The sequence below is a fragment of the Mytilus trossulus genome, chromosome 2 (assembly GCF_036588685.1).
Source record: "Mytilus trossulus isolate FHL-02 chromosome 2, PNRI_Mtr1.1.1.hap1, whole genome shotgun sequence".
Taxonomy (NCBI): Eukaryota; Metazoa; Mollusca; class Bivalvia; order Mytilida; family Mytilidae; genus Mytilus; species Mytilus trossulus.
The window spans coordinates 6,930,792-6,947,455 of record NC_086374.1 but is presented as its reverse complement, the minus strand read 5'-3'; the positions used below and the strand labels follow the sequence as shown (position 1 = coordinate 6,947,455).

Here is a 16,664-nt window from a genome sequence, read left to right as displayed (position 1 = left end):
CAGTGACGCTCATATCAAAATATTTATAAAGCCAAACAAGTACAAAGTTGAAGAGCATTGAGGATCTAAAATTCCAAAAAGTTGTGCCAAATACGGCTAAGGTAATCTATGCCTGGGATAAGAAAATCCTTAGTTGGTTTTTTTGAAAAATTCAAAATTTGTAAACGGGAAATTTATAAAAATGACCACAATATTGATATTCATGTCAACACCGAAGTGTTGACTACTGGGCTGGTGATACCCTCGGGGACGAAACGTCCACCAGCAGTGGCATCGACCCAGTGGTGTAAATAGTTATCAAAGGTACCAGGATTATAATTTAGTACGCCAGACGCGCGTTTCGTCTACATAAGACTCATCAGTGACGCTCATATCAAAATATTTATAAAGCCAAACAAGTACAAAGTTGAAGAGCATTGAGGATCTAAAATTCCAAAAAGTTGTGCCAAATACGGCTAAGGTAATCTATGCCTGGGATAAGAAAATCCTTAGGGTTTTTTTACAAAGCAGTTAACAATGAGGTATTTGTATGAGGTAAATGATACATGAAGTTCTTAAGAATGTAATAATAAATTCTACTTCATTTATGGCCGTGCATTCCATAGAGAGTTAGATAGTAAATAATTAGATCAGTTTAATGGAACATTTGAAGGGTCTAAAGGGTTACAACTTAGTAATGTCATTTGAACTCTTGGTTCATTGGCGATCATATGCATCTGCTTGTTTCAATACTATAGCGCAATTTGCAATTATCACATCCATATATAATTATCAATACAATACTCATTGTTTGCTATACCGTATTCATGTTGTGAGTTTATTGTATTACATTTTCTGTCATCTAAGAGAGGATAAAGGATAGATGTAACAGCAGGTTTACCACTTTGGATGTGATATGTTCAGCTGACTGTGATACGTGCATTCATCTAGTGACCTATGCAGTTTTACAGTAATGGTTATTTATCTGGCACAAGGCAATTTTACGCTTGCAGTGTCTTAAATGATGGACCTTTCAGCAATCACATTGCATCTACATGTTACTTTAACTGTATTATGATTATAGATTATATGAACAGCCCTCTCTCGATTCGGGTTTTCCTCATTATTATTCATATTTTGTTTTGTTAATGGAACGATAAGTTATGGTAAGTACACTGTTTTGCCCCTCGAATTAGAAACCCCAAAAAGCATTTTAAATCTATCAAATTACTTCCATTAGAGGTTTACAAAATAATGAGTTTTTTTAAATAAGTATTCTTTTTGTGTGGTTGCTTAACTCACTCTTCTTGAATTCAATATTAAACTGAAGATATATAAGATGCCACAAACACTATAAAATTGCTATTTTAGGTCATCCCATAACTGAAAAAACTAAAGGGTTCGACCATACCACACATTCATTTATACAAAAGCTAATATAATTTTGAAAGAATTGTGTAGACTTTAAGTTTTAACTATACTTGAGTGTCAGGTAACTGATGATCATACCTACTACAAATGCGTATTACAACTTGAGATATAATTTACGATTAAAAAAAATAATTTTGGATTTGTAGAAAGAAAAAAAATCATTTTATAAAAGACACAAATATAATGCTGATAACAAATTTATTCAATAAACAAAAACAGTAAAGATGGTTTACCACCATTTTATGTGACAGACTACAAGAAAATACATGGTTTAAATGTAATATAACAGATATTCAAAGTCATAAGAAAGTCGCTTGATGCATTCATAACCATGTCACTCTATTAACGTGTGTTTAATTAGGGTTACTTTGGTGTCAAATCTCATTTGGAAACAAAGATTCGTATATATAGTGTTCTAGATTTCTTATAGGACAGCACCACACGCATTATTAGATAATAGTAGGATAAATGTAAATACAATACATTTATTTTCCATTGCGTGGAAATATTATAAAGGTATTTGTCTTTTTATCAACATATTATGCTGTTTTTAACAGTTATCGAAATTGCAATAAATTATTAAATGTTTAAACGTCTGAATTATCTAGGCATGATAGGATTGTCTGATGCATATTTAAATTTTATCCAATCCTCTTCGTTTATGAACAACCTTGATTCTCTCGGAATTCCTGGACTGTCCTGGTCACGGAACCATTTATTTCCGGAAGGTAAGTAGTAACCTGATCCTGTCCAACGGCGACTCCACGCTGAAGACTGCGATGGTAGTAAAGTTGGAACAGGTACACCAGTATATTGTGTTGGAACACCAGACATAGATATACCTGCAAAATTAAACTGAATGTTAAAAAATATATGAGAACAGTCAATACATATATGACTAAGTTCCTGAAAATATCGACAAAAAAGATTTCATTTTAACTCATTTATTTTTCAATTATAGCCAATCTCGGGTGTTAATAAATTCTAGATTACAAGTGAATAATATATCAATAAGGAGAGTAAGTTTTAAATTCTAAGTGACACATTTTGGTAACCACATTTTAAAAAAAAACATAATATTTTAATCAGTTGATAAATTCTAGAATAAACACTTCTACGATTACAAATATATGATCCGATTTTATTATCTAATGAGTATATATCATACCTGAAGGTGGATGTTCGGCATCCCTTTTCCTTTGATATGTCACCCAATCATCTTCAGACTCGAACAAAATAGCATCTCTTTTGGTTTCACGTGGTAACGATCTGTATTCGTGGAATGCCATCCATCTGTTCTCTGATGGAACATAGTATGCAGGACCTCTGTAGACATGTGACTTTCCAGTTCCGCTGAGATAGTTGTAAAATGGTGTAGAGTTGTATGGCCCTCGCTCTCTAATGTTTGTACCTCCACTTGTGCCAAATTCTGCTCTATACATTGTTCAGCTATAAATAAATAAATACAACTAACCGTAGAATATTCCCTACTACGTAAACTAATAAAACATATATATAGAAGCTAATACTAATTTTGATAAGTGAATAAACTTGTGAAATTTTGTTTTACACATTTCTCAGTTCGCTTGATTTTGAATATAGTTTGAAATTTGTTTTAAATCCTGTGTTTTTATGCTTTGTTCAATGGTAATTTTGTCAATGGTGCAATTGAGAACATCAGTGCTTGAATTCGTCTTTACATTTATTGACTTTATTATTATTCCACTACTCATAACAGGTTAGATGAAGACCTACAGCAATCACAGCGCTGTCACCTTATATGTTTTTATAAAAAGACAATTTCCATTCATAACATGGGATTTTAGTGCGAACCAAAAACGCCACATATTCATCGTCCATGCAACTTCTTTAACAATCAATTTTAGAGTCATGTTAATATGTAAACAATACACATATTGTGTCGGGATATTTAAACCCTATGTAATTTGATATCATTTGTGATGATACGGCATTTAAGAATATACTAAGCCCTCTATCGAATTTTCACAATCAGAATAGATATGAGTGTGATAATGCTCACATATTGTTAATTGTTTTTTACCTTTTTAAAATCTGAACGTTTATAGATGATGTTCGCTCCTTTCCGGTTAAAACAGTTAGATCTCCAAACGATTGCCGGATGTTGACATTTTTCGTTACTAATGTACACTTAATCACGACACCTGGTGATAACGGTATACCTTTACCTGGTCAGGTAAGTTTACAATTTTGTTACGAGACGTTCGTCTCAACTTAAATACTTTATTAAAAAAATATATGATAAAATTATAACATTGTTAAAATCATATTTCATAGAGGATGTAGTCAAATGGCATAAGACCATGACTGTCTGATCAACAAGCTGGAGTATTTTAAAAACGATGCGATAACAAAGGGAAATAATTCAGATTTGACGCTAATATAAAAATAATGGCATATGATTGATTTGTTTATTAATTCTTTGGTATTTACGCCAATTTCAGCATAAATTCAATTTTTCACGGTGGTCAAATTTTATCGTTTGAAAGCCGGCCTACACGTAGAGGGCAAGGCAGGTTTGCGCATTTTTTTATACTTTAATATGATGCCGGCATTTTCTGAGTTTAGGCATTTTATACAATGACTGAATTTTTAGACAATTCATAAAATCTATTAAATGCCTAACCTAGACAGAAATTATTGAGATATCGTAAAATCAAAATTTGAGAATGGAAATGGGAAATGTGTTAAAAAGAGTAAACCGACCAAAGAGTAGAAAACATATTAAGCCCATCAAGGCCGAGGACTTCAACACAGCGAGAAAATTCCACACCCGGAGACAGAATTCAGCTGGCCCCTAAAAAAAGGTGAACAAGTTGAGTAATGACTGAAATTATTAAACAATATTCAACAAATCCATGTTCAGTTTCGGCGTGTGCAGTATTTGTAGAAAATAACATCTTTAAAATACTTGATTAAAAGCCATATATCTTGCAGAGCATACAAACAAACAAAACACATATTTTGTTCAGTGAAATTAAGATTATTTGTTTATTTGTTTAATACAAGAAGGAAAGTTGTCATGCCTATAATCAGCATTTTCCAGATTCTAAGTTCTCGCTCTGTATTTCAGAGGGTTATTTTACTGATTTTTTTTCGTGACTCCAGAAAGGCAAAGTGTACTAACAGAAGAGAAAATGTATTTATATTCAATAAAAAACAGGAATATTATTATTTGGAGCTGAAATAATATGAAAATATTTTACTTGACTGATTGTTAAAAAAAACAATAAGATATGCAATGGCACATCTCTGTTCCTGTTAATTTCCAATCTTTTCAATAAACTCCTCGCCTCGAGTGAGGGAGGTTGTAAATTAAAACCCTATCGGAGCATGAGCAAGAACTTGGCAACGATAATAAAATTGAGAATGGAAATGGGGAATGTGTCAAAGAGACAACAACCCGACCAAATAAAAAATGTATGTCTGGTGTGAAATATCTTTCTGTGTCAGAACTGTTGCCGTGTGTGCTGGCACAATTAGGTCAGTCTGGAACATATAGTGTTTGATATACTGTTCCCAGGGTCAGATCTGTCTTTAACAAAGCATTGGTAATAATCCATATACATTAAGTGACTATGATTGACAGATCAGCTCTTGGGCTTGTAAAATGCTTCCACACAACTGACGTCAAATTAAACAGATATGTTATCAACGTTATTTATAATAAGCATTTTTATTTCTTTTAACTTGACATCTAAATTGATATTTTTTTTAGTTTCGACAATTAACGGCCTCCTACGAAGTAATTTCTTTTCTATAGAATAAGAAAAAGTATATTAGTAGTATAATGTTGTTATGATAAAGGGACAATCATTTCACTGCCACTGTTAAATATCTTACAAAAATGTCACTTAGTTCCTATTACAGTTGATATGTTGTTTCCTTTGATAAAAAAAGTAATTAACTTGATTGAATAAAAAAATGTTCAATAGATATATTAATCTGATTTACATGGAAAAGAAAATTGCTGTATTGTTCATTAAACAATAATAACTTGAAAATCAATAATAGTATACTTACTAATCACATGAGGGTGGTTGAGAAATGATAAGGTCTTTACCCCTTTAAGCATCCTACCGACCTAGTTAAAGATTCAAACCGTCATCAAATAAAGTTAATATCGTTCATAATATTAAAGATAGAAAATATAATGTGCGTATCTTAATTAAATGATGGTCAAGATGTTCATTGAAATCTCTTCATTTACAGTTATTTTGGATGGAACCTCACTAGTTATTACTGTGAAATTAATATGTTTTAGTTTGTTGAAATAGACTTCAGCATTTGATATAAACAGTTATGTATCAAATATTCTTCTTCAGATAATAAAGATGCATCGTAAAGAATTTGGTACGAGTGGTGGTGTGAATCTGTTTGAACGTGGACCTCACAACCCAATACCTACCCACAACTATCTAAGTGGGGATGGAAAGTCTAACATCTACATGGGAGCGGCTCATTATGTTCCGTCAGAGATAGACTGGATTAAGTACCATCAGTACAGGTCCTTACCTCGAGATACCAAACGTGATGCTATTGACATGCAGTCTGAGGACCAGTGGGTGGAGTTCATGAGGAACAGAGATACACCTGGTGGTATAAAACATTTCTAAGGATTGTATACGAATCAGTTTTCTTTAATAAAGGCAAATGGACTGTTAAACTCTGATTTCTATAAATGTGACTAAATCTATTACATTTTTTTCGAGCATTTGCACTGATAGGTAATATTGATTCAATAAAAAAATCTAAAGGTAAAATCAATATCGTATTTTCAATAAATAGTTGAATTTGGTCATTTTAAATCGAATTAATATTTCTAACTATTACCCATCTTTCCATGTAAAAGCATGCTTATGTTGTTTCTGTATTTCAGCATATTACCACAAGGACGTTGGTTTAAAACAGACTGGAATTCCAGATCTGCGACTAGGAGGATACACCAGGAATTTACCAACAATGCCACCGAAAGATGTCTTCCAAGATCCCTGGCCTAAGTCTGATGCCTGGGCGCCGCCGCAGAGAGCAGGAAGAGGAGACTATTATGGATATTATCACGAGGCAATAGAGGCCGAAAGAGAAAGAAGGAAGAAAGAACTTCCAGAAAGCATGCGTATCGAACCCAGAGACATTCCAAAGTTGTGATTGTATCATATTTCTTTATTTGTTTTGCAATTCGTTGACTGTGCTGTTAATCCTGCTTGTTTGTACTTTAGAATATCAGTATTATAATTTGTTAATGTGAATACATGACACAATCGTTGTTTGTTTGTTTGTTTAGTTTGCGCATGAAGAGTGACGTCAAGTTGTATATATTGAAATGTGCACTGATGGTTATTAATTTATTTCAATTTTGTTGAAATTTATGAAGTTCAAGAGTATTACTTTCCTTCCAGCATAGCAATAATCAGTTAAAATTGTTTACAGATTAAAACTATGAAAGAATTGTATTATCAAGCAAAAATTTAATGACTTAATAAAGCCGACCGTACAAGGCCCTTATGGGTAGTCAAGGTCGTTTGAAAACCCCTTGTCATCAATATTAATTATATTCTTACGTCAAGATGGGTACTGACATAAAGTGTTTCATATAAAATAGAACATGCAATGAGGAATTTTGCAATCCGGCGTTTGTATTTCAACGACTCAAATAAGATTAATGGGTAAGTAATCGCTTGCCCATTAAATTTTCGATGTATGATGGCACTCTGTAGTTTGTCGGAGACAAAATTTGTGCAATTTTGCACATCCTTTATTTTATGGTTCAAATTGTTGGTTAAAAATATAATGCCGCTCGTTGTGGAAATGTTTGAAACGTTTTTGTTTCTCTTGACATGTTCATCTTAATAACTTAATATGTGTCTGTCAAGTTGATACTAAGTTTAAAGTCTACGACACATGGGAAATCAAGAGAACTACACGAAACTTTGTAAATCAGATGTAGGCGAAGCACAAACACCTCAGTGAAAAACTGTGATATATGTATATACGATTTAGTGCATACTCGTGATTTGTCTGCATGAGGCTGCGTAACAATAGAGTAAACTTTCATATTCAACATACAAAAAATAGACTATAGCCATCAATGTTTTTTTTTAAATATCTTCTTCAAAAATGCGCTTATCTAAAAGTTATACGATAGTATACGTGATTCTCTGAGTTCAGAGTGAATTGATCAATTATGCTTTGAAAGAAAAAAACCTCAAAGATATCTTGCTTATGATTTGGAACGCAATATGCGAATTTCGTCTGTATAAAACTAATCTATTGCACTTGAATTAAAACATTTGAAAGTCCAAATCCAATGAATTCGTAATAAGTTGAGTAGTATGAGAAGTAATACCAAATCTGGCTTAGATCAGCTGTGCCTGGAGATGTACAAGATTTAAATAGTTCAACAATTCATGAACATTTAATATTCAGTAAATTACCATATCAATGAAATTTTGTGTCAACTAGCACTATCTACTACAGGCAGATAGCGGTATAATTTGCAATGCCAAACGTGCATTTCGACTATTACATACCTAACTAACGGCGCTCGAATCACAAAATTTGGAAGGTCAAAATAAAAAAGTAGTTAAATTTCTTTTAAAATTTGATGAAAACTATCTCTTTCAATGTAAGAATATGTGGTATGAATGCCAATATGTCTGAATGTGACAAAACCTTAGATGCTGACTATTGTGCTAGGAATTGCGTTCACAGTAGTGGCATCGACCCAGTGACTGTAAACACTCATTAAAGATGATTTAGTTACCCAGATACACGTTTAGTCGACACAAGACTCGGCGTTGTTGCTTGGACCAAAACAAATTGAATCAAATGTGAATTTGATGAGCATCGTAAAACAAAATTTAAAAAAAGTAATGAATAATCTGGGTAAGGTCATATGTGCCTGAGGTAGAAAAAAACGTAGTGAATCGAATAATTCAACATTCATTTACAGGATATAATTTTATCAACGATATTTTATATCAGTACAGGAGTTTCCACAATAAGGCTGTTGATATCATCGGGAGGAAACGTCCACAAGCAGTAGCACCAAACCCAGTGGTTGTTATAAAATTATCAAAGTTAACAGGCTTTAAATTTGGTACGCCATACTATAATACACTAAGCAGTGTCGCTCGATTTACAAAAGTTAAAATGTCAATATAAATACGACGTTTAAAAGCATTGAAAACAAAAACAAAATTTCAACAAAAAGTTATGACACATAAGTGATATAGACCATCTATGGCGGGTAAAAGAACATCCAGTAATATTGACCCATTGAATGTGAACGCTCATTATAGATTATAGGTTTGTGATTTAGTACGCTTTATGTCTTCTCGCCAGTGCGCTTGCATGAAAATAATTGGAAGTACGAATCAAATACAATGTTGAAACCACTGAAAACAAAAATTCAAAAAGATATGCCAAATCTATAGTTAACGACATATGTTAGATTGATAGGAGCGAAAACATCATAGTATTTCTTATAAATTTCAATATTTATTTAGAGTTTTAAAATGACAGAAAATTAGAGTATCAAAAGAAATAAGACTAAAATATCCATCAGTACATATCAAATGGATTTAGTTAGACTTCATAAACACTGTGTCGAAAGCCTCATACGGGTGTGTTGGCTGTATTTTACACGGGGTGACGGGTTTGTTGTGGAGAAAAATCGACCAAGGTAAGTGAAGATATCAAAATTTCTTTTCGAGAAATATTAGCACCAAATAATGTAATGCACAGAAGAACCGCATCATAAATCTATTTCAATCAAGTCAAAGCAGACGTGTTCAGTGCTCCGTTTTCTCAAAAACCTCTCCCGAGTTTTCCTAGTTTGGCGACTTCATATAAAAAAAAGCAATTTTTTGGCGATTTTCCCCGTACGATTTATATTGTGATGTATTCCTCTCATATATTTAAACCAAAAGCCAGCTTTTTGGTCTTAACTTATTGGTTGTACAATAAATGTTTTATAAAACTGTAATGCGTCGCTCGGGTGTCAGATTTTTGCGTCTTAAGGGCTAAGGAATTTGTTAAAACAAAAATATATATATTTGCCTATAATTTGGTCTTTGTCTGATACTTTGTTATTCAAACTTTCCTACTTACATGAAGTACTTAGTTATGTTGCCTCGTCACACAAACGTAAGGTACTTTACTTAATATGTACATAATTTTAGTGTTTTAAGTAGTGTGATTGTTAATAATGTTAGAAATAGGGAAAAAGTCTCAAAGTATCTTATTTTATACCTGAACATGATTATTTGATTCTTTTTCAGTTACTATCATGGTCAGGAAGAAGTTTCTACAAAACATTGGGTCAAATGGCATTATGAAATACAATACCTTACGCTTGAAATGAGTCCTCGATCATAAAAAAAAAATTGTTGTGTTTGAATAATAAACTTTCAGATAAAGGCCAAATCATGGGCCTATCTCTCAGTTTTAAATGAATGCCTCGTCCTCTTCACTTGAGACGCAAAATCTTACACTGCGAACGTCACATAACATTTAGATAAAAAAAAAAAAAAAAAAAAAAAAAAAAAAAAACACTTTAAATTCAATAAAGTTTAACCAAGAGGCTGGCTTTTGGTTAAAATCTGTTATATGAATTTATTTCTGTATGAATCATAAGGAAGAAAATCGCCAAAAGTCTAAAGTTATCATGTAACTTGCATATGAAGTCTTAAAATCTGGGGAGAGGTGATTGAGCAAAATGAGCACTGGAATCATTTGCTTCTCCCTTCAGGAAATAGATTATCATTCGATTCCTTACCTGCAATACATTATTTGGTGCTAACAACTCTTAAATTATTTTTTTTATACTTTTACTTACCTTGATTGATTTGTCTGCGCTTTAAAACCGGCACCCGTGTTAAACATAACCCACACCCAGCATGCAGTGTTCTCCACGGTGATATACAGAAAACATGATGTAGTGTAAAGATATACGTATCGACATTTTGCTTTCATTGGATCAACGAATTCACATGGAACTTATCTAAAATCACTGACTACCCCATAACAACATCCCCGAAATATAAGATGTGGTGTCCCGATTGTAATAAGGATTCATCAAGAACAGACAAACTTCCAAATCATTAGCTCACCTGGCCCGAAGGGCCAAGTGAGCTTTTCTCATCACTTGGCGTCCGTCGTCCGTCGTCGTCCGTCGTCGTCTGTCGTCGTCCGTCGTCGTCCGTCGTCGTCGTCGTCCGTCGTCGTTAACTTTTACAAAAATCTTCTCCTCTGAAACTACTGGGCCAAATCAAACCAAACTTGGCCACAATCATCATTGGGGTATCTAGTTTAAAAAATGTGTGGCGTGACCCGGTCAACCAACCAAGATGGCCGCCACGGCTAAAAATAGAACATAGGGGTAAAATGCAGTTTTTGGCTTATAACTCAAAAACCAAAGCATTTAGAGCAAATCTGACATGGGGTAAAAATGTTTATCAGGTCAAGATCTATCTGCCCTGAAATTTTCAGATGAATCAGTCAATCGGTTGTTGGGTTGCTGCCCCTGAATTGGTAATTTTGAAGAAATTTTGCTGTTTTTGGTTATTATCTTACATATTATTATAGTTAGAGATAAACTGTAAACAGCAATAATGTTCAGCAAAGTAAGATCTACAAATAAGTCAACATGACCAAAATGGTCAGTTGACCCGTTTAGGAGTTATTGCCCTTTATAGTCAATTTTTAACCATTTTTCGTTAATTAAAGTAATCTTTTACAAAAATCTTCTCCTCTGAAACTACTTGGCCAAATTAATCCAAACTTGGCCACAATCATCTTTGGGGTATCTAGTTTAAAAAATGTGTGGCGTGACCTGGTCAACCAACCAAGATGGCCGCCACGGCTAAAAATAGAACAAAGGGGTAAAATGCAGTTTTTGGCTTATAACTCAAAAACCAAAGCATTTTGAGGAAATCTGACATGGGATAAAAATGTTTATCAGGTCAAGATCTATCTGCTCTAAAATTTTCAGATGAATCGGTCAATCGGTTGTTGGGTTGCTGCCCCTGAATTGGTAATTTTGAGGAAATTTTGCTGTTTTTGGTTATTATCTTGAATTTTGTTATAGATAGAGATAAACTGTTAACAGCAATAATGTTCAGCAAAGTAAGATCTACAAATAAGTCAACATGACCAAAATGGTCAGTTGACCCGTTTAGGAGTTATTGCCCTTTATAGTCAATTTTTAACCATTTTTCGTAAATTAAAGTAATCTTTTACAAAAATCTTCTCCTCTGAAACTACTTGGCCACAATCATCTTTGGGGTATCTAGTTTAAAAAATGTGTGGCGTGACCTGGTCAACCAACCAAGATGGCCGCCACCGCTAAAAATAGAACATAGGGGTAAAATGCAGTTTTTGGCTTATAACTCAAAAACCAAAGCATTTTGAGGAAATCTGACATTGGATAAAAATGTTTATCAGGTCAAGAACTATCTGCCCTGAAATTTTCAGATGAATCGGTTAATCGGTTGTTGGGTTGCTGCCCCTGAATTGGTAATTTTGAGGAAATTTTGCTGTTTTTGGTTATTATCTTGAATATTATTATAGATAGAGATAAATTGTAAACAGCAATAATGTTCAGCAAAGTAAGATCTACAAATAAGTCAACATGACCAAAATGGTCAGTTGACCCCTTTAGGAGTTATTGCCCTTTATAGTCAATCTTTAACCATTTTTCATAAATCTAAGTAATCTTTTACAAAATCTCCACTGAAACTACTAGGCCACAATCATCTTTGGGGTATCTAGTTTGAAAAATGTGTCCGATGACCTGGCTATTCAACCAAGATGGCCACCACGGCTAAAAATAGAACATGGGGGTAAATTTGCAGTTTTTTGCTTATAACTATGAAACCAAAGCATCTAGAGCAAATCTGACAAGAAGTTAAATTGTTAACCAAGTCAATATCTATCTGCCCTGAATTTTTCAGATGAATTGGACAACTGGTTGTTGGGTTGCTGCCCTCCAATTGGTAATTTTTAAAGAAATTTTGCCGTTTTTGGTTATCTTGAATACTATTATAGATAGCGATAAACTGTAAACAGCAATAATGTTCAGCAAAGTAAGATCTACAAATAAGTCAACATGACCTAAATGGTCAATTGACCCCTTAAGGAGTTATTGCCCTTTATAGTCAATTTTTAACAATTTTCATAAATTTGGTAAATTTATGTAAATTTTTACCAAATATAGTTCTCTGTTACTAATGGGCAAAGTTCATGATAGATATAATTGTAAGAAGCAAAATCGTTCAGTAAAGTAAGAACTTCAAACACATCACCATCACCAAAATACAATTTTGTCATGAATCCATTTGTGTCCTTTGTTTAATATGCACATAGACCAAGGTGAGCGACACAGGCTCTTTAGAGCCTCTAGTTTTTCTTTTCTATCTTTGAAAATATTTAGCTGGTTTATAAGTTAAACATATATATCAAGTATATGGAAATCTATAAAACATTTATACAGGCAGGGGAATACCGAACGAGATGAGAGATGCACAAATCGAAAGAAGTTCAAAGAACCATTATCTTGAAAGAAAAAAAAATTGGCAAAAGGGTTCGAAAAATGGATTTATATTGTCGATTTTAATACAAATTTCACGTTTAAAGCAAATGTAGAAAAGCACAATTATTTTATTGTTGTATTATTTTTCTTAGAAAACTAAAACTTTTTTTTATGTTTTACTTTTTCCTTTGACTGCATAACATAAGAAGTTCAAATTATCGATGCAAGCAAAGCAATGACATGTAAAAAATAATTCGCGAATGAGGTTGTGAATAATACATTTGAAATAGAGGCACTTTAACGGTAGTTAATATATCTTAAGACGAAATTTAGATGTTGGGTAAAATTAAATGTCGTACAAGGTAGAGACTTAAGTTTCTGTATTTCTTATAAAACCAAGTAAAGGTATACAAAGAAATTATTACATATGACAGCATAAATGTTCTGTGCATGAAAAGTTTATATTAAAAGAACATAAAAAGATTAGAAATTTATGTTAGTCTTGTATTATTTTAATTTTAGTTTCTTGTGTACAATTTGGAAATTAGTATGGCGTTCATTATCACTGAACTAGTATATATTTGTTGAGGGGCCAGCTGAAGGACGCCTCCGGTGGCGGGAATTTCTCGCTACATTGAAGACCTGTTGGTGACCTTCTGCTGTTGTTTTTTTATTTGGTCGGGTTGTTGTCTCTTTGACACATACCCCATTTCCATTTTCAATTTTATGATCAACCAGAAGAACATACTTTACAATTCGGGTCAATTCACGCACATTTTTCAATATTCGATTATTATTTTTTAGATAATCTGCCAATCGAATTAAAAAAATAATTCGAAAATCTCTTCTACTTTCTGTCAGAGCTGTACAATGTTCTCTCGACTATTACAGAATACACTACATCATTCCTTTTTCCTTTTCCTTTTCAATGCCCGGTGATTTCCAGTTCTGAACATACATATAAATGTATGGTTTTAAAGTGTGATAGTTCTCGTAGAATCCTTATTAAAAACGCGATATTACATCCTGATTTTCATGGTAGTTTTTTTTTATAAAGACCGTAAACCGTGGCTTAGATACGTCCCATGTACAATCCCGGTCGAATAAGCTTATTCATAAAGTATAGCAATACCTGAGTAAGATCGTTGGATCATTAAGTTTTTATCCGCAGTCTTTCAATGGTTGTGATTTTGATAAATTAAAACACAAGCTAAATATATTGTTTAACACTTTAATAGGATTTTAATATGAAAACCGACGTCTTTTACAGTTTAGTTTTTTAGTCAGTTTTCATTTTGTATTCAGAGTCTCATTGATTTACCGTAGTCTTGGATAGTTCGCACTTAATTAGCTAAACTTGAACTTACTTGTACAGTACTGTAATTTAGAATTAAAGAGCAGCAATTGCAAAACATTGCACCCATAGTTTTACCACGACCATTTTAAACAAAACAAAAAGAGAAAGTAATGAAAACAAATGGTGTTTCTGTACATTTTTTGGATCTTTGTATTCATACATGGTACAGATAAGATAAGATAAGATAAGAATTGTATTAATCTAATCAAGAACCCATAAAGGGCATCATTTTACAACACAATATGATTGGGAAAAGCAAAACAGAAAACTATTACATACTATAAGTTATGAACAGGATCAGAGCCTAACCTGACAACATGTGTTTTATATAACTATTATATTAAATATTATAACAATAAAATATCATATTACTTCATATATTTTGTGTACATCTGGATCTTATTTCTAAACCTTTAATAATGTTATTTCCTAGGCATGCGACAGTTGGTAAATGCTCATTTGTGAACAGCCAGAAGTAGATCTACATATATTAAAGAAATTTAAAAAAAAAATCTCATTCACAAAAACCATTATGTCTCAGTGGGCCACTGGGGACCAAATTAAGTTTAATTAGGAACATATATATTGATATACTGTTCCCATGTTTAATTAGTTTTGATAAATTCTGACATGATTGTTACTTTTAAACTATGTTAAACAGGAGTAAACATCTGCCCGGAAATGGACATTCCGGTAGTGGTACAACTTTTAGATATTATCTCAGACATCCTGACCATGTTAGCCAATCAAAATTCAACGAAATGTACATTTCCCGCGGACAACAGGCCATGAATACACATTGAAATAAGTATGTTATTCTTACATTTTATACAAATTAATGCAAATAAACATACAAAATCACAAAAAAAGATAACTACAAACCTGTTAGAATGTATTCGATGTTAGTATTATGCGGGGGAAACATACAGTGCACTGGCAAAGTCGACATTTCACAACGCGATAAATAATTTATTTAGCTGCACTGTAAAATTAGTATTGGCACAGGAGTTTGAAATCCTATCAATAAGGGTATATTTTACCCCCTTATTGATAGGATTTCAAAATCCTGTGGTATTGGCAAATGTTTTAACAGGAAATCATGTACAATAAAATTCCGATCTATCATAACCTTTTATCAACATGGCCATCTTTTTGTTTACACCTAAATTTATTTCACACAAACCTGTGCAACTCAATTCTCTTCTCAGTCTTGGAAATCCATGATCTTCAAAATAATTTTAGCTACACCGTACCTTATAGATATTCCTGGCTGACCAAAGAATCTGTACCACTTGAACTATTCAATTGACTTCATACAACAATCCCTTTTCCATTGTGGGATCAAATATTTTGTAGCAATAAGGTGTCTTGGTTTTGTAATCGTAGGTATCCCGTCCGTTTGCGCCAAATACACTTTCGCATCCTGTAAAGCCTACATGTTCCCACCTCACATGTTTGCATCCCAGGTCCATTCACATCTAATTTTTATTCAAACTCCAGTTGAATGTATTTAGCTTTGTATTAGTAAAACCAGGGACGTATATAGTCCTTGGTAAAACCTTGAAGATTTCAAATGAAAAACAAACATTGTAGCGCCATGCATGAAGGAGCACTTCTCTTTTAAATCTCAACACTTCTCCTAGTCCAAATAATTATGACGTCTTGAAAGGCTATTATAATTTTTTTCTTTGACGCCTTACTTCGATGTCATAATGCTGAAGCCGCCATTTTCGGTTGGACTTTGAGAGCATATTTTGCTCTCAACTTTGAGACCCAATTTAGCCATCAAATTTTCAAAGAAGGCTAAAACAAAATGCATATATAAAAATTCTTACCTTTTATGTGTTTGTTTTACGAAAATATTTCCAATTAATCCCTACAGAAATAATAATATAAGTAACAATTCCATCTGAGGCGGGAACATGTCGACTGCATTTTTTAAAAGATTTGTCGGATTTCTTTTTAGGAGATTATAAAATAATTTTTACACCAAACTCGGTAAAACCCGAATTTCCGGAACCATTGTTTTACATTATCCGGAAATTCAGGTTGGTCAAAATGTACCAAGTTTGGTTCAAAAATATATTTTATACACCTTAAATGAAGCATCTTGAGGAGAAATCAGCTAAACGTTTTTATAAAGCAGTAAATTTCCTATCAAAGTCCAACTGAATATATGAGTTTGGCGTTATGACGTTGATGTAAGGCGTCAAAGAAAAAAATTATAATCAGTGATTTAGCTAGCGCTCGTCACTTTCGTATTTTACGAAAAGGTTTTAGAAATGACGAAAATATTTCATATCAATTTCGTCACTTAAATTTGGA

The 16,664-nt window shown here is 32.9% G+C and overlaps 3 protein-coding genes across 4 annotated transcripts in view; 2 read left to right on the top strand and 1 right to left on the bottom strand.

Moving 5' to 3' along the window:
* Window positions 1–1,591: 1,591 nt before the first annotated feature.
* LOC134706390 (uncharacterized) lies at window positions 1,592–3,591 on the bottom strand. Its single transcript, XM_063565291.1, has 3 exons — window positions 3,473–3,591; window positions 2,579–2,859; window positions 1,592–2,252 (listed from the first exon to the last, which is right to left on the bottom strand). The coding sequence occupies exons 2-3, from the start codon at window positions 2,850–2,852 to the stop codon at window positions 2,011–2,013; spliced, it is 516 nt and encodes a 171-aa protein (XP_063421361.1). The 5' UTR covers window positions 2,853–2,859; window positions 3,473–3,591; the 3' UTR covers window positions 1,592–2,010.
* On the top strand, window positions 3,502–6,715 carry LOC134706389 (uncharacterized). Of its 2 annotated transcripts, none has more exons than XM_063565289.1 (3): window positions 3,502–3,625; window positions 5,775–6,048; window positions 6,329–6,715. In XM_063565289.1, exons 1-3 carry the CDS (start codon window positions 3,551–3,553, stop codon window positions 6,595–6,597), a joined length of 618 nt encoding a protein of 205 aa, XP_063421359.1. In that variant the 5' UTR covers window positions 3,502–3,550; the 3' UTR covers window positions 6,598–6,715. The 2 variants fall into 2 exon arrangements, with proteins under 2 accessions (XP_063421359.1, XP_063421360.1); XM_063565290.1 differs by lacking the exon at window positions 3,502–3,625 and adding an exon at window positions 4,566–4,588.
* Window positions 6,716–15,046: 8,331 nt separating this feature from the next.
* LOC134704809 (telomere-associated protein RIF1-like) overlaps window positions 15,047–16,664 on the top strand; it is a 38,222-nt gene continuing 36,604 nt past the window's right edge. The window contains exon 1 of the mRNA XM_063563592.1: window positions 15,047–15,147. The gene's annotated coding sequence lies outside the window, so the exon portion shown is untranslated. The remainder of the gene's footprint in view (window positions 15,148–16,664) is intronic.

What these genes read in the sequence shown, in the direction of transcription:
- LOC134706389 (XM_063565289.1), top strand. Translation starts at nt 3,551, where the DNA reads ATGTTGACATTTTTCGTTACTAATGTACACTTAATCACGACACCTGGT. An exon ending in GTATACCTTTACCTGGTCAG is followed by an intron (nt 3,626 to 5,774) that starts GTAAGTTTACAA and finishes ATTCTTCTTCAG; the next exon opens with ATAATAAAGATGCATCGTAA. An exon ending in GAACAGAGATACACCTGGTG is followed by an intron (nt 6,049 to 6,328) that starts GTATAAAACATT and finishes TCTGTATTTCAG; the next exon opens with CATATTACCACAAGGACGTT.
- LOC134706390 (XM_063565291.1), bottom strand. Translation starts at nt 2,852, where the DNA reads ATGTATAGAGCAGAATTTGGCACAAGTGGAGGTACAAACATTAGAGAG. An exon ending in TGCCGAACATCCACCTTCAG is followed by an intron (nt 2,253 to 2,578) that starts GTATGATATATA and finishes TTAATTTTGCAG; the next exon opens with GTATATCTATGTCTGGTGTT.